Genomic DNA, 13,490 nt, shown 5'->3' with positions numbered 1-13,490 from the left:
AGCAATCGATGGAAACATGTAGTAGGACTGCAGGAAATGGTGTGACATTCATATAGTCCAGCACAGTAAGTAAGGGAGTGTGAGCATAGGGCTGCAACTACCCATTATTTTGATTATCAATGAATCTGCTGAATGTTTTCACGATTAATCGATTCATAATTTAGATTGTTAAATAAAAGAAAATAGTGAAGAATGCCTTATAATTTCCCAAAGCCCAAGGAGATGTATTAAAGTAGCTCGTTTATTGGACCAACTCAAAAGATTTACACAGTTTACAATCATATATGACAAAGCAAAGAATCACTTCCTCACATTTGAGAAGCTGGAACAAGGGAATGTTTGCTAGTTTTGCTTGAAAAATGACAATAGTTGCTAATTCATTTAAACAAATCCATTAATCAATTAATCGTTGCAGCTCTAATTTTTATCTTTGAACCATAAAGTGATTTTTGTTGCTTAACCTTAACCAGACTTTAAAAATTGTATAATTTCCCCCTGGGGATCAATAAAGTATTTCTGATTCTGAAAAAGACTTTAGTTTCCATGCCAGGATTTTAACGTAGCGGTTGGAAGCCGTTAACAAGGACCACTTTGCTCGTTCAGTCTGTACGCTCAGTCGGATACATTAAAAGAAATGTGACTCGAACAGCATTATCTTTTCCCCGTGTGTGTGTGTATGCGTGTGGGTGTCTGTTATTTTTTGTGTGTTTGTGTGCCTATCTGTGATGGCTCGCTAGTATCTGTGTTGATCTGACAGAAGAGATCCCTCGGCTTATAGCACTGAGCTGCCCAGCCTGTATTAATCTGCTTAATAGGGTCAAAACTCTCGTCCAAAAATACCAGCTCTGCCAACCAATGCCCTCACACAGCCAGAAACCGCACACCGCTGCATCACAGGAGCATAACAAAAGGTCCAACACACAAGGTCAATCATGCTGTATTCACTGCATATTGTAGGGAGAATGCGGCCCGTAGTAGTCCTTTACGCAGAATGAAAAGTTAATCGTCATGCCTACACACTGTGAGCGCACTTAGCAGATACGCCAACTGTGCTCAGCTGCAAACATCTGGCATACTGCAGATTTATTCTTGTGATAATGAATATTATTCAGTAAAGTGTGTTGGAAGTTGGACTTCAGTTTGTGATGAGGAAAGTAAACAGTCCTTTAAAGGAGATGCTTTTAGGTTGGTTTATTGTTTTTTTTTAGCAGGAGACAATTTACAATTAAAACAGCTGCTGCTACCTTTAAGCAGATCCTACAGAATGTAGTTATAAGTATTAGTAACAGTACAGCATGGTACCGTATACCTGTGCAGTACAGTGCAGTACATTAGCATATAGTAACGTATATTAGAAATCAGACAGGAATTAAAGTTTTGAAAACATACAGATATTGAAGAACTAAACCTGGAGGAATAAGAGGCAATTTTAAACGCGTGTTTCCAGGTGATTGATGAGGATCATATGACTAGATGAGACAGAAGCAGATCCATGTAGATTAAAATGTGGGATATTCACCAGGATCAGCAGCAAACGCTCACTTGAAACTTTAATGAAACCTCTGAAGCCTCAAGTCTGAGTGGCATTACTTAGGACACAAAACACAGGACACAAAGACAAAAACACACATAAAACCCATAAAAACCCTCCAGCTAATGTCTGAGCTGAAGGTTGGGGGGGCATAATGGCTGTAATAAACTGTGTTTGTTGCATGCTTGACCTCCGTAGCTTTTAAACCTTTTTTGCTTTAAAAGGTCTGCAGTCTACAGTCAACAAAGAGCTTTAAAGTCAATTAATAAAACAGACATAATGTATTGTCTCTTAATGGGGAGGGCATGACGCATGTTGACACAGTGGCATTACAGTGCCTCGTATAGCCTTTGTTGCATTAATCAAAGCAGAAAATGTTCTCTTTTAGTAAATGTTATACAATGTTTTTACATTAGACATGCATTTCTTGCCGACCAGCTAGCAAAGGATTGGCTCGTAGTTAAGCTAGATCTCCCTGAACATCTGTTCATGTTTACACACATGCGGTTAGCTTACTAAAATGTACAGTAGCTCAGCACAGCATGCAATACCAAATTACGGATGCCGATTCCCTCACTTATTTTTTCTTTCCACCAAGAGTGCAGTGCAGTCTCCCACTATGACTCCCCCTGTGTATTAATAGCATGGCAAGAATAGTCAGAGCACCATGGGTTGGCGTGGGCCCCATGTGACACCTCTGTTTTACGCTGTCCTAACATGAGTCAAGGTCACACCACCTCCTTAGAAGCATTTTGTCCTCACTGCTACAGAGCACAGCTGCTAGAGTCTGTTTCAAAGCATAAGTGTTGCTGGCATTACAGTAAGAAGAGTCTGTGTTTAGGTTTATCTACTGCATATGTAATCCAGATTTAAAACAAAAGTATTTTTAAACATTATTTATCCTGTAATTGATGAACAAATGTACAGTACACATGAGTCATGGAATATAGAAAATGTGTTTTCTGTCAATGCCGAACATCTGGATTCCTTTTATATCAAGCCTACATTGATTACATTGTTTTTGTGTATTTTTGTCTCCTGTGTGCTGCATTTGTAGGTATGTGACACATGCTGTCATGCATTAACATGGACAAAAATGTTTAATAGAGAATCACAGTATAATACCATGATTTTAAAGGGAGTGTGACAGAAACACTAAGAAACTCCCACAGAAAGACAAGTTTGACTGTGTTATTCATTTATTTCAGTTATGCACTAGGGGCTTGATAACACGGTTCTCAAAATGACACGACTGAGACTAAGGCCCTCATTTACATCCTTGTGTGGGTACTTTTAATTCATAAATCACAAGTCAAACTGAAGGGCATAAAACAGGATTTAATTAATCTCACAATTACACAAATATTAACGGTAATAGAACGAGACATGTTGATTAAACAGCGTTGACAAGACTCTCCACAGATGGTTGTTCGCACACTCTCGCTCTGGGAATTATGAGGGTGGAGTGGCAGCTTCCTTACATGCCTGTGTGTACAAATATGTTTTACGGCGTGAGGACGGGGAGGTATGGTCGAGTGTGTCTGAGTGTCGCTCCGTGGAATTTGACATAAGAGCATCTATAACATTTGCAGTTGCCAAAAAATACTTGGGGCCCCTTAAGAGATTATATTTTTCCTTTTATTCCTGCTCTAGTGATGGTAGATATTAGACATTAATTTAGACTGAACATCATTAAAAATGCGTGGTGTTCAGCTCAGAAGGAGATTATAGTTAAAGAGTTGAAGGAGCTCTGATGAGTTGAAAGTGAAAGGAGCAAAGCTGTGTGGGGTGAGGTAGGGAGCTTTGGTTCCTCTGCCCACGTCACTCTTTCATCATTCTTTCTTCCCCATCGTGTTAAACATGTTAAAGGAGTTGTTAAACATCAATTATGTATAGTAATACTGTAAATAAGTCAGATATGGATACGGCCTGTGTGTGTAGAGTGAGCAAGTCAAGCATGGAGAGATCTGAGGATCTAATCGCACCGTTCCAGTCTAGAGGGCCTTGAGCACATCAGTCAGATCACTGAGAGGCACACACACACACACACACAAACACACAAATACAGACACACACTTGCATACAAAATTCAAAAAATATCAATGAAGCAATATTTAACGCCAGATTTTCTTCCTACTGCTTTTTGTTGTTTTCCGGTGGCCTGTGTGCACGCTTGTTTGCATGCTTGTTTGCATGTGTTCGTGTGTGTGCATGTGGCCTTTGCCCCAGCTCTAGTTTCTACTCCAGCATAAGGTTACCCAATGTAGTCTGTGATAGATTAGTCAGTCTGATGCCACTTGAGGAGGTAGCAGAAAGCTGCAGCTGTGGCAGAACGTGTGGGGGACCCTTTTCTCCCTCTCCTGTTTTTACTTTTTACAGCATATTGTACATACATGGTCTGTAGACTTCTTGCAAAGGAAGGTAAGGTGTGTGTTTCTTGTGTGTTACTCTGTCTACAAGCTTGTCTGAAGTCCCCATTGCCTTGTTTCTTCCTTTAACAGAAAGAGAGTCCAGAGGGCAGATTTTTGCTTTTGAAATTCAATTACTAATCCAAAGACCTTATTTCACGTGAGACAGATTTCAGCAGAAACTTAAACATATCACTCTCAACAGATCTTACTACTGTAATTAAAGGTAAATAGCTGAATCAGCGTGACCATGTTCATCTGTTTTGGGAACTATATGTCTTTTAGGAGAGTCAGAACAGTCGTGTCTTTCCATCACTTGCAGAGGCAGACGTTTAAGAGTTGGCAGTTCTTTCTGTTACTTTATGCAAAATGAAATATTCATGGAATATTGAATTATTGGAGAACCATTCAAACTGAGCAATATCATTGGCTAATTTCCAGGTATTGATCTGAAGTGATTTGAAGTGCCTTTCAGTACGCTGGTTTGCAGCTTCTATTTTAGGATCACGAGAAAGTTCTGGTCATGTGGTTTAAGAGGAGAGGAGGGTTTGATTTGATCTGTCATTTTACTATTTGTGGTTTTAATCATATCATTTCATCATATGTGCAAGTGTTGCAGTCTGTTTCCAACTTCTTCTCATTAGACATCTTTACCAGTTTTGAATTAACCTTCTTCCTGCGCACACAATCTATCACAGTTTTTGTTTCTCTTAGCCCTCGTCGACATCTGTTTCTTCTGCACTTGATAAACCACCCCTCTCTCCCTGTCATGGCTGCTCTCTCATCATCCTGTCTATCCATCCACCCACCTATCAACTCCCATTCTCTCTCATTGTCACTTTCCTTCTTTCGCATGCTGTCCTCATCCCACCCAGTCCTTCCACCCACATCCGTCTTGTCTTCCCGACGATTTTCATGTTCATGTTGTCCTCCTTATTCATTCAGCCAGCCTATCTCTCTCTCTCTCTCTCTCTCTCTCTCTCTCTCTCTCTCTGTCCCAGCAGAATTGGTATCACTGGCATTGGTTTTAGGTGGTGACTCATCTCTGGTGTCTTTAATTAAACATCTGCAGGCGTCAGCACTCGGCCATACACATACACACATGTACAGTATAAGCACACAGCACGCACACACACAGATGCACGTTCAGACAAATGCATTCACACTCATGCATGCACTCCTTAGAGAGCAGAGCAATCTTTATGCTGATGAAAGTCACACAAGCTCGGATACATTTGAATGCGGATACAGATGGTCCAATAGGAGCAGAGTGGATTTCCAGAAGAAACTATGTGTCACGGTGCAGTTTAAATGTGAGCCCTGGTGTCTGGAGGAAGCCAGGCCCATGCTATCACTGTACAGCCAGTTAATTATGCACTAATGTATGCACAGCCCCAGTTACCCTGCACTCTCCTCTCCTTCTATAGTCTGCATTGGGGTCATTACAGGGCGTGTGCCTTGAGTCCCTTTCCCTTGAGCAGGTGTTATGTTTATGATTATGTTTATGTGTGAGAAAGAAAAATAATGTGCCAGTGATTGTCTGAAACAGTTAAGAGATATTGTGTATGAACAGTAGATTAGGAGTTGAAAGAGCTTGTTTCATTATTTGGGCAGAAATTATCATACGTTTATGCAATTTGACAAAGTGATTTGACCAGTTAGAGATTTAATTCATAACATCAATTAGCTACACTTACATCCAAGTACTGTGTTTTGTTTTGTGTTTGTTGTTTTCCTTTTTCACAGTTACATGACTCATCACAGTGCATCCACAGTAAGACTGTGGAAAGAAGTAGCATAGAGGTTTTTCTACGATGAGATAAGAAAAAACAAAAGAGTAAAATTTTCTCCTGCTACTATTACAAACCTCTTCTTTCCTTCTTTTCATGTTCTAGTCACCTTGCCCTTTTCCTCCTCTTTCTTCCCTCATTTCTTAATATTTCTCTCTCACTTGCCCTCCTCTCACTGCTGGTTTCCCAGAGAGATGGGTATCTAAGAAACAAGGAGTTATGATCAAACATGTGCTTCCTGACGTCATATACTTGTCACCTGATGATAATTAACACAAAACAAACCCTTAACCATTGACAGAAACAGACTGACTCTCTTTCTTTCTCTCTCTGTCTCTCACTCTACAGGTGTTGGAGGGAATAAAGAATAGAGGGGGCTTTCAAATTCTCCTGTTACTGTAAGTGCTGCTGAATACTGGCTGCCCTGGAACTCTGCTGCTGACTCTGGTGACCGAGCCTCCCATCTGTCCATCTGTGTGTGTGTGTGTGTGTGTGTGTGTGTGTGTGTGTGATTGTCTTATCCTGGGGTCCCCAGGCTTTGCACTGGCTGAACCGCAGCCATGGAGGTGGCCCTGGTAGACTTTGAGAGTCTGGATGACCTTAACGGCAGCCTTGACGATGAGTTGGACACCTACGCTGATGAGACCACAGCTCTCACGGTGGACATGCCCCCAGAGCACAACAGCCCAAGCAGCAACTACCTTCTGCGAGCCCCTCACCTTTCCTCAACGCCCTCCCACCACAGTCCTGTGCCCTCCTGCATGTGGGAATCCACCTCATCTTCACCCATTCCACAGACACAGACACTAGGAGTACCCCAGTCCCCAACCATGCCAACTCCAAGCAGACAGGGGCGCAGCAGCTGTGCCAGTATGATCTCCAACTGGAAATTGCTGCTAAGCAGTGAGGGCACTAAGGAGAGTGAGACAATCTTCAGCCGGCTTGCTAAGGAGTGCTGCGAGGATCTGTTTGTAGATAAACGAGGGCTGGATGATGGAGACCAGAAAGTCATTATCAACATTGCCGGTCTTCGTTTTGAGACACAGCTCAAAACTTTGGACCAGTTTCCCGAGACGCTGCTAGGAGATCATTTGAAGAGGATGGACTACTTTGATCCAATGAGGAATGAGTACTTCTTTGATCGGAACCGACCCAGCTTTGACGGAATCTTGTATTACTACCAGTCAGGGGGTAAGGTCCGCCGCCCAGCTAACGTTCCCCTGGATGTGTTTGCAGATGAAATTCTGTTCTATGAGCTTGGAAGTGAGGCCATGGAGCAGTTCAGAGAAGATGAAGGATTCATAAAGGATGTTGAGATCCCTCTACCTGATAATGATGTATACAGGCAATTCTGGCTGCTGTTTGAGTACCCAGAGAGCTCAAATGCAGCCCGAGGTGTAGCATTGGTGTCTGTTTTTGTTATTGTCATATCCATCATTATTTTCTGCATGGAAACGCTGCCAGAATTCAGAGATGACACTGACCCAATTGTGCCCACAGCGCTACAGCCTTTCAACCAATCTACAGTTTACGCTTCTGTGGCTCCATCTGGTGTAAAGCCTACAACTTTCTCTGATCCCTTCTTCATCATTGAGACTGCCTGCATTGCATGGTTCTTCTTTGAGCTATGTGTGAGGTTTTTGGTCTGTCCTAGCAAAAAGGAATTTTTCCACAACCTCATGAACATCATTGACATTATATCCATCATCCCTTATTTTGTTACTGTGGTTACCGAATTGGTCACGACCCCACAAGAGAACTCAGGACAGAATATGTCTTTGGCCATTCTGCGTATTATACGTCTGGTCAGGGTGTTTCGTATATTCAAACTTTCACGTCACTCCAAGGGGCTGCAGATCCTGGGACAGACTCTGAAGGCCAGCATGCGTGAGCTTGGCTTGCTCATCTTCTTCCTCTTCATCGGAGTCATCCTCTTTTCCAGTGCTATCTACTTTGCTGAGGTAGACGAGCCTAACACACAGTTTGTCAGCATACCTGATGGCTTCTGGTGGGCTGTGGTTACCATGACCACTGTAGGCTACGGGGACATGTGTCCCATTACCATGGGGGGTAAAATGGTGGGCACCTTGTGTGCCATTGCAGGTGTCCTGACCATTGCTTTGCCTGTTCCCGTCATTGTTTCCAATTTCAACTACTTCTACCACAGAGAGACGGAAGCAGAGGACAAGTTGCCCTTGGCAGATGCTGTTGAGCAAGCCATGAAGACTGAGACAGGTACCACACAGAGTAGCAACACCTCGCTCAATAAAGCCAATGGCATCTGGCAGACTGACAAAGGGAAATAACTGTGGAAGGACACAATTTAGGAGACTTTGCCACAAAGCAGGACAGAAATATTAAAGAAGAAGAGAGCATTGATGATATTAACTGTTATGATTTCCCTCAACTAATGGTCGAATTGGATCAATGAGATAAAATGTTTGTACCTAGTGAAAAATATGTTTTATAAGGATATACAGGATGCACTGTATTTACCTCTTTTGTGTCTAATATGAGAATGTTCAGGATTGTATGTCAACATATTTCAATATACTTTGTGTTAGGACTCTTCTTTTAGTTGCATAGAAGCAGAAAAAAATCCTTCATTGTCACAATTCAGCAGTATGTATGCTTAAAGGATTTTTCATAATTGTGGTGTTATTTTCATTGTCTTGCCCATTAATCCTATAACTTATAGCATTTTGCGTACTATTGAGATATTTGGCTACAAGTACTCTTAACAGAACTTTGAGACAGTGACTTCTGGGGGCATAAAACATGGGACAGGTTTAAACCAGTGAAATTTAATGGAAGGTAAAGAGAAAATTCAAATGTCAGAACCTGTTACCTGTATCGCAGGGATACTTCTTGGTTCATCTTATTGGAATGACCTTTCTGCTGCTGGAATAGCTGATACATCATTATATTTTTATGATGATTTATAGGTTATGGAAATGTGTGCTACAGGTCATGTTACTCTGACATTTATATTGGACAATTTGGGTAATGCCTTTTATCATCTTTGCTTGAGGCATATGTTCTGTGGCACCCAAAAGATACCCACAGTCTGCAGATAACTGCAAAATCATAACTTGTAGGAATGATGGCCAAGCATACACAAATAAGACCAAGGTTGTAAAAAATAACAAAATCCCAAACACAATTTTCCTGCAAGTGTCGTGGATGAGTAACTTGTGTATAGTTTCTAGATTATAGCCCTGCTGTATTTATTTATTTAAAAATGTATCATGGTTCTGTTGTATTTATTCACTCTCTTTGATGAGTAGCATGGGTAAGAGCCCACCACTATTGTTAGCAGTCTCACTGACTCCACACTATGTATTATAATGGAGTGCCTTAAATTATTTAATGTTGGGATACTGTTGAATTCGCCATATATAACCTGACTGTAATATCTATGTTTATCATGCATACATGCTCAGTATTTTTTATTTTCCAAGTATTTCAGCTTGGTCGAAAATGTAGAAGTTGTAACCTCTCTCCGTTCTAGCATTTGTTTGTGAGAGTTATTTTCCAACAAAGAAATGCATTCTGACGTGAAATACAATTTAACATATTCAAAGTATAGTGGATCCCATCTGTTTAAGAGGTATGTACTATCCTTCAAAACGTGGATTTTAATGTTATAAACACCATCGTTTTTGTCAGTTAGTGGATATCTTTTTGAGGACGTGAACCCTTCAGTGACACCATGATGGAAAAAAAATATGAAATAACACTGAGAAAGTGAAAGAGAGAAGGAAGAAGCCAAAGATAATTGCTGAATAAAGGGAACTGTTACAAGACAAGGGAACATTTTAGGCCAAAATGTCCCATGATCTGTCTGATTTTGGAGGAATAATTGTAGATTATGCTGTATCAGTGTAATGTAGCAGTGATAGGTTTTCTAAGTACTTCTTTCATAACATGTTTTTGTATTATAAAAGAAATCTTGGAAAGTAGACTAAGTGACGTGCTAACTGGATCCAGGAATATGATAATATCTCAATATAGCTTTAGAATTGTGTAATGTCTGAATTTCTGGTTGAGCATATGAGCAAACTAAGATTATATGTAAGCGCATGTGTTTCCTGTGTGTTTGACAATCAGCTTCATGGTGATGATGATTATACAGTATGATTTTTATGATATAGTCAGTCCCTCGTCTGTAAAGTCACTGTTGTATAACGAGTTCAGGGGAAGACTGGCCTGAAGTGAGTTACCTGCATCGTCATGGCTACAGCAGGCCAGAGTTTATTACACCAACAAGACCATTACACTGTATTTGTATGTATGATAACATTTCAGTATACAATTTGCTGTTATGTATGCAATATATTCTGGGATTTTATATCATGTCGTCTCACTTTTTATGTGCTCTGCTGTGTGTATAGAGAGGTGTGTGTTTGTATGCATTTGTGAGAGACAGACGGGAAGAGAGAGAGAAGGAGTTAGCGTTTGTATTTTGTCCTTATCTCCACCGGTGTTCCCCTTCAGGGAAGATTTCGTCATGACTTTCAGTAACCTGTCTCTGCTTTCACTGTAATGTTAGTGCCCCACACACACACACACACACACACACACACACATACACAAAGATAGAGGTCACATCAACAAGGCATGTGAGGCAGTGCAGCGACGTATAACTGGAAGTCTTCCAGACAACAACAGGATGCCGGTCTCTGGTTGACATGGAGTAGTCTGTTAGCTATTAATGCTAGCTAGCTTCACCTGATACCCTTCTCTCTGGACTCACCTCAACACCTCCTCTCAGGCCGAGAAAGGCTCCTGTCAGCTAAACGTATGAATTCAGTAAATATTTTAAGCAATAAATTGTGGAACATTATTTCCTCATTTTATTTATCATATAAAACACTATCTCGCAGTCATCAGTGAGATCCCAAAATAAGCATTTACTTCCTTCAAGTGTGACTCCTTATGGTGTAAAAAGTATTTCTTTATGCATATTCATAATAGGAAGCTGGTGGGCAAAGTGGAAGATATGTTTCTGACACACATTCAGGGAGTAGTAATCAGAGCACTAACGAGATGGTGTCTGATAACAGCAGGGGTCTTTTTTTCTTTTTTTCTGTCGCTGATATGCAAAAGACACAACAACAAGATGATAAGAATAATTGCTTCTTGCAAATACATATTATACATGTTCACATTGTTCATTTTTATGTGTTGCTATAATCAACCAAATAGTTTGCCAAGTTCTGTTTTTAGATATTAAAGTCTAGATGCTACTTTACAGATAGGAAATGCTTCCAAATCATGGGCAAAACTACTGTATGTCACATAACTGATTAACTAATTCATAATAGCATACAAACATGATGCAAGGGACTTAATTTCCATAGATATGTTTCAGGAAGGAATGAAACTTCATAGATAAAAGCTAAGTGATCAGGCATAGATGCATTTAACTTACACATTTTACAGTGAAAGTCTGTGTATGTATCATAAGACACACATAGACATAAATAAACCTAGAAAATACTGTAAATGTGACCACATTCCTGAGATATCGGAGGTGATGGTTTGTCTGTCTACGTTCATGAAGAAGGTGAAAATGAAGTAGTAGATTGGATTTACAGGGTGTTTGGTGATATACAATATAATAATCATAACTTTTGATTTTCGAGAAATGTCTAATTAGCAATGCAGATTAAGATCAGTCACAGGCAACTTTAGAGCTGAATTTTATTCTGTGTCACTTCGCAACTGTTGTGTTATTATGCATGGTTGGGAACAATAACACAGTGTGTCCATCATTTCAGAATGCTGCTGAAGAGAGCAGATGAGTTTTATTTGACAACTCTTGCTCCCCAAATAGTTTTCCAACTCCTGCATTTCCTCCAGGACTGCCTGATAACAAGAACCCTGAACTATGAATGGACATATGACCCAGATTATTACTACATGGCCATAGGAAATGAGGGACATCGAAGGACAAAGAGTGAAAACAGAGCTGCCGATGAAAATAGAGAAAGCAGGGATGAATGACACTTGCTAGGAGATGAGAGCGGAGTTCACACGCTACCTGGTCCGTGGTAATGGACTGTCAGCCACGTAGATAGGTTACAAGCAGGTGCGGAAATAGGTTACAATTGAAATAGATCTCTTGGACACACATAAATCTGTACAGTATGTTCGCACACACGCAGTCAGAAACACCACAAACGGAAAGTAAACTGATGTGCTAATGTCGTGCAAGAAAGAAGAAAACAACACACAAAGAATACATTTAGTAGCACTGTTTAATGTAACATTTTCAAAGCTTTTTCCCCTGAAGGAACTTATTTAATATTTCAACTTATAAGAGCCTGTGTTGAGGCACACTCAACATTATATTTTAATTGTCTTTTTGTCAGTGATTGTAGAGAGTTATGATGCCAGGATGTCACATCACTCTCCAGAGACTCTCCTTCCAGCAGACAATATGGTACAGAAACAAAGTGTGTTCATTAAAACATTATAAGCCAATTCATAGTGTTGATTGTGTTCAGCAGCATGGAGAGGGTGAATATGTTGAAGATACTGAATAACTGAAAACCTCATGCTCTAACCCAGTGCTTCCCAAATGTACATTTTCCCAAACACTGTCACTAATAACCTTATTACAGTATTGCTGCATTACATCGCTCTGAAAAGGATATATGAATCTGATAAATTTAGGAAGAAACGAGAGTGCTGTGATGCTATATTTAAAACAAAATCCTTTAATCATTCCACGCTGATAATGGCACTGTACTTCAATTAAAGTCTACATGGCTCCTTTAGTTACTAGTTTCCCAAATATTATTGCAGTTTGGGAGAGAGCATGAGAGTAAAATTTTGGGAACCTAAAATTTACTTGTATTTCACCCAAAAGGCCACTTCAGGTAATGTCAAATTCCCTTCATCTGCTTGGTTTTCCAGAGTCCTTCATCTCTCTGCTCTGAAGACAAGACAAAAAAAGAACAAAAGAAAAGAGTTACAACTTTAGACTAGACACAATCAAAAGGAAAAGTAAACTTCAATCAATCTATGAATAAAGACAAGTCAGACGATTGTTCAAGGACTTTTTACTGTTACAGTTAAACCGATTCACAAACACAATTGAACAGATTTAGACAGCGCCTTTTCAAAGATAGGCTCTTTGTCTCTGATGATGGTCCAGGTTTCTAAGCTTGCAATGACAGCTGTATTTTGACTACAAACATTGTTGAGCCTTATAATTTCCATGGATTCAAACTCAAATTTGAAAAAGATATGTGATATGATATATGATGAGATGATATCTGAAATGTTAAATCCAGATATCACATCATATCATCGAGGACTAAAACAGCTTTTGATATTAATCCTAGTGTCGCTTTCTGGTGATTTATCCAGAATGTGTGTGTGTGTGTGTGTGTGTGTGTGTGTGTGTGTGTGTGTGTGGCCGGGTATTACAAATGTAGTGGGGACATAAATCTGTTTAGGCAGTCACATTGTGGGGACTCGCCTACCTTATGGGGACAAAATGCAAGTCCTCATAATGTAAATCATAACAATTTAGGGTGAAGACTTGGTTTAAGGTAAATGTATGATTAGGTTTAGGTTAAGGTTAAGGTAAGGGTAAGGGTAAGGGTTAGGTTTAGGCAAGTAGTGGTTATGGTTATGGTAAATCTCCAAGGAATTAATGTGTGTGTGTTTGTGTGTGTGTGTGTGTGTGTGTGTGTCCCATATTCTCATGGCACTGTGGGGTTTTAACCACAGCCAGTCAATCCGTCT

The 13,490-nt window shown here is 40.1% G+C and overlaps 1 protein-coding gene across 1 annotated transcript; it reads left to right on the top strand.

The window, feature by feature from the left end:
* The first annotated feature begins 6,289 nt into the window (after positions 1 to 6,289).
* Positions 6,290 to 8,035, top strand: kcna10a (potassium voltage-gated channel, shaker-related subfamily, member 10a). Its single transcript, XM_070909808.1, has one exon. It carries the CDS (start codon positions 6,290 to 6,292, stop codon positions 8,033 to 8,035), a length of 1,746 nt encoding a protein of 581 aa, XP_070765909.1.
* The last annotated feature ends 5,455 nt before the right edge of the window (positions 8,036 to 13,490 follow it).

The sequence above is a fragment of the Enoplosus armatus genome, chromosome 8, assembly GCF_043641665.1.
Source record: "Enoplosus armatus isolate fEnoArm2 chromosome 8, fEnoArm2.hap1, whole genome shotgun sequence".
In the NCBI taxonomy this organism is placed as follows: Eukaryota; Metazoa; Chordata; class Actinopteri; order Centrarchiformes; family Enoplosidae; genus Enoplosus; species Enoplosus armatus.
Note: the sequence above shows the minus strand (reverse complement) of the source record. Positions and strands in the feature narration are given on the sequence as shown.